Source organism: Meleagris gallopavo, chromosome 25 (genome assembly GCF_000146605.3).
Source record: "Meleagris gallopavo isolate NT-WF06-2002-E0010 breed Aviagen turkey brand Nicholas breeding stock chromosome 25, Turkey_5.1, whole genome shotgun sequence".
NCBI lineage: Eukaryota > Metazoa > Chordata > Aves > Galliformes > Phasianidae > Meleagris > Meleagris gallopavo.
The window spans coordinates 5,357,250-5,361,197 of record NC_015035.2 but is presented as its reverse complement, the minus strand read 5'-3'; the positions used below and the strand labels follow the sequence as shown (position 1 = coordinate 5,361,197).

Sequence of the window (3,948 nt, the reverse complement as noted above, 5' to 3'; positions counted from 1 at the left end):
TGGATGAATGCTTTCTTAACAAGAGCAAAAAGAAGGTAAGTGTTTCAGTAGTAGACTGAAGACTGACTCTTTACAGCTGGTTTTTAAAAATATTTACATTAAATATACTGGAGAGACTTCCAAATGCTTTGCAAACGTGAGTGGTGCTGAGCTCTGAGGCCAAGCACTCTGCTGGTTGGTGTTGCGTTTGGCTCCATGTGGGATTTCAGTGGAGCACTGCTCTGCCATGTCGTGTGCTTCGTGCTGGCACAGTGTTGCAGCTCTGCAGTGGGCAGATAGTGACTGAAAACAAATAAAGCCAATAATCCTCAACGTGGCACTTGTGCCATAGAGTTTTTAACGTCAGGAAAATAACTGCTGGGCATTTCTTAATGTGGCCAGAGGGACAAGCCAGAGGGAACAGCTACTTCCAAAGTAGTGCCAAAACTGTGCAAAGAGGTAGACCGGGTAGACCTAGGGCCCCGTGCCTTCCCTTGCAGACACAACAGTTGGAAGGAGGACTGGGGGGAGTTCAGTCCAAACTGCAGAAAGCTGTCCTTGTCACTCAGCCTGAGGCACAGCAAATATGGGAAGAGGAGGTCTGGCTGCCTGGCTGATGTCTACAAGCCCAGCACAGTGCTGCATTTTGAACCTAAGGGCTTATCTTAATTATATCAGGTTAATGGAGGAAACGGCCCCAGAACGGTCAGTACAGGAGTTTTTTGCCACTATAACCAAAGTTTCTCCTGACGCAACATTGCACAGGGGACAGCACTTTGCTTACCTACAGGCACTTGCTTTTTGTTCAAGTGGTTTCCAGTCTCCTCAGTACAGAGTCATAGAATCATTAAGGTTGGAAAAGGCCTCCAAGATCATCAAGCCCAACTGTCCACCTATCATTTCCCCTCTAGACTGTGTCCCGTAGTACAATATCTAAACATTTCTTGAACACTGCATTGTAGTGTTCTTTGGACACTACGTAAATGCAGGTATGGAGAATTTAAGAAAGGGAAGCTGTTTGCAATTAATAGATGTCAAGGTAGAGTTCGCTTAAGTGATGTCTTGGTTTGGATAGCAAGGTTTTGCTGAGGGAGTTTTGGGTACCCAAGGAGGCAGCATCCCTGGTGAGTCCTGAGATGTGTCAAAGCCCACCTGGCTGCACAGTGCACCCCTCTGGGGAGTCAAGGGCTGTCAGATTTAATAATGACATTGAGTAATTACTGCTGCATGTTCTGCGAAGAGCTGCCGGAAACATGAGATGCTGAGGTTGGAGTGCAATAGCTGTGGTCCTGTGTGGTTGCCCCATGCCAGAACCTGACGTAAGAGGAGAGCAGCTTGCTGCAATGCTAAGCCACGTTTCATCCCAAAGTCCAGGACTACTCCAGTCCAATATGCCAAGAAATGCAAATCAGGATCAAAATGCTCTGGGTGTAACAAGCGACTGAATACCCTGCAGCTGCCAATGTTTGTTCCCCAGTGGGCAGGTGGGAGCAAAGTGTGGGGTCAGGGTCTTCTCAGTGGGTTCTGGACAACATCACAGGCTGATGGGTGTTCGCAGCTGCTGTGAAGCACAGGAACAGCAGCAGCAGTCAGAGGAGTGGGTACTCAGTGGGGAAGGAAGTAATGGAGACAAGTACAAACATCTCTTGCTGCTAAAATGTGGTGGATGTGGTTTTCTAGAGTGTTGGTCACTGCTATCTGTTGTAGCCTCCAAAGTCATCTGCTGTCCTTGATGAATGAGAACAAGCTCTTCAGTGTGGTAAAGATGAAGGGATTTGAATGCATTAAACTGCGGAAGTGTAGAGAAAAACAGGACTTGACTGCTACAGCATGCACTGAGCAGCTCTGCACCCCTAGCAGGCATTTCCCCATCACACTGCATTTCCCTGAGAGGAGGTTGCAACAGGATCATCTCCTTTTGTGTAAAAGAAGGGATACATCAAGGGAACTGAATTTACTAATTGTAGTGTTCCTGTGGAGCTATCCCTCACCTTCCCCTCAATCTTTTTCAGAGCAGCTGGAGTACAGGAAGCCAAAACTCTCCCTGCAAGCTCCCGGCTCCAGTTAAGTATAATGGATAATTGTGAGATGTATGAAAATGCCTCCAAATGCATTGCGAGCTCCAAGAGCATGAAATGCTTCATGGTGCTCAGCACACAAGTGCAGAAGATCAGCATTGCCACACTTTGTGGCCTCTTTGGAACATTGTGCATTTTTGAGAACTGTCTGGTACTTTACCTGATCTTCTCCTCCTCTGGTACAAGGAGAAAGCCTTCTTACATCTTTATCAGCAGCCTGGCCTTGGCGGACCTCTTGGCCAGCATCATCTTTGTAGGAAGTTTTGTTAACTTCCATGTCTTTAATGAAACTGATTCTTCTAAAGAATTGTTCCTGCTGAAGCTGGGAGGGGTGAACACATCTTTCACCGCCTCCCTGAGCAGCTTGTTGCTAACGGCCCTGGACCGCTACATCTCCATCAGCCGCCCCTCCAAATACAAGCTGCTTGTGACGAGAAAGAGAGCGTGGACAGCACTAGGAGTGCTTTGGCTGATATGTGTAGCCAATGCCTTCCTGCCTCTGATGGGTTGGAACTGCTGTACACTCCACTCAGCCTGTTCCGAGCTGTTCCCTTTTGTGGACAACAATTATCTGTCCACTTGGATCTGTCTTGTCTTGATTTTGCTGGGGTGTATAGTCTGCGCTTACGCACATGTGCTGTGGAGGGCTCACCAGCATGTGGCATCCATGGATAAACACCAGGTGCATGTGGGAAAGCAGAACGCCAGGATGAGGATGGACATCATGCTGGCCAAGACCCTCGTCATGGTGCTGACCGTCCTTGTGCTGTGCTGGTTGCCGGCCCTAATTCTCATGATTTACAGCATCTTTGTAAGGCTGAACAATCACCTGCGCAAGGTATTTGCCTTCTGCAGCACCCTCTGCCTGTTCAATTCTATGGTAAACCCCATTATTTATGCCCTGCGGAGCAAGGAGCTGTATTCCTCCCTGAGGATGCGCCTTTCCCGTTGCAGGAGGCAGCTGAGGACCTCAAATGACAGCCCGGAAGCAGAGAGTGCTCACAGGTCCTCCATGATAGAGACTGTCTGTGAGGACATACATGTCATGTAGGATGCAGTGCCAGGAAGTCTGAGCTCAGCTGGAGTGTGGATCATTTCTCTTTTGGATTGCTTTTATTTTCTGTCCTTGTAGAAGTCCTGGGAGATGACAGATTGGGTCGTGGAGTCAGCTCCTACTGATGTTTTCTTAGACACTGGGACACTAAATGCCCAGACCTGTACAGACTGCCATTCCCAGGGCTGCCAAGACCCTGTGCCATGTCATGGTGTGCTGCACACAAAGCAGAGGGTGATGCCATACCTCGGAACAGCAAATCCCATCTGCCCGCCAGTAGCTACCTGAACTTTTCCTTGCACTCAGTTATGTCTGCCTCAGCATTTCACAAAGTGTTGTCCCAGCCCTTTGCTTGGCACGGGCAGAGTTACACAAGCACTGTCAGCAAAGCTCTAGCAGTACTGCGTAGTAACAGTACACCTATTTATGCCCGCCTTGCAGACTTACAGAAACTTAATCTCTGCCACATGTTGTTGGATGTTATAAAATTAAACATTAAATAAATGTTTCAGCCTTTTCTTCCACTAACCTCTGAGGCAATAGATTCTTGTGCAAATCACACAGAAGCAGCAGTTTTGGCTGTAAAACCCCCGGGCCCTTCACCAGTGCCCTAAGGACCGCGGGGCTGCCTCAGGGCCCGGCCTGCCTGGCCTGTCCGGGCACGGGCGCGAGGCCTTTGGACTCTGCCCTGGCTCAACATGCAGCCGACGCGACCCAGGATTGAGGGGTCTCGGGGAAGCTGAAGCGCCAACCCTTCCTCCTCACAGAGCGCAGGCAGCAGTCAGGGACGCGCCGCGGGCAGAGGCGGATGGGGAGGCGGAGGGCCTCGCTGCTGGG

The 3,948-nt window shown here is 49.5% G+C and overlaps 1 protein-coding gene across 1 annotated transcript; it reads left to right on the top strand.

Annotated features, from left to right (window-relative positions):
• The first annotated feature begins 9 nt into the window (after nucleotides 1-9).
• On the top strand, nucleotides 10-3,942 carry CNR2 (cannabinoid receptor 2). The gene has a single exon (XM_031556831.1). The coding sequence runs from the start codon at nucleotides 2,053-2,055 to the stop codon at nucleotides 3,106-3,108; it is 1,056 nt and encodes a 351-aa protein (XP_031412691.1). The 5' UTR covers nucleotides 10-2,052; the 3' UTR covers nucleotides 3,109-3,942.
• Nucleotides 3,943-3,948: the final 6 nt, after the last annotated feature.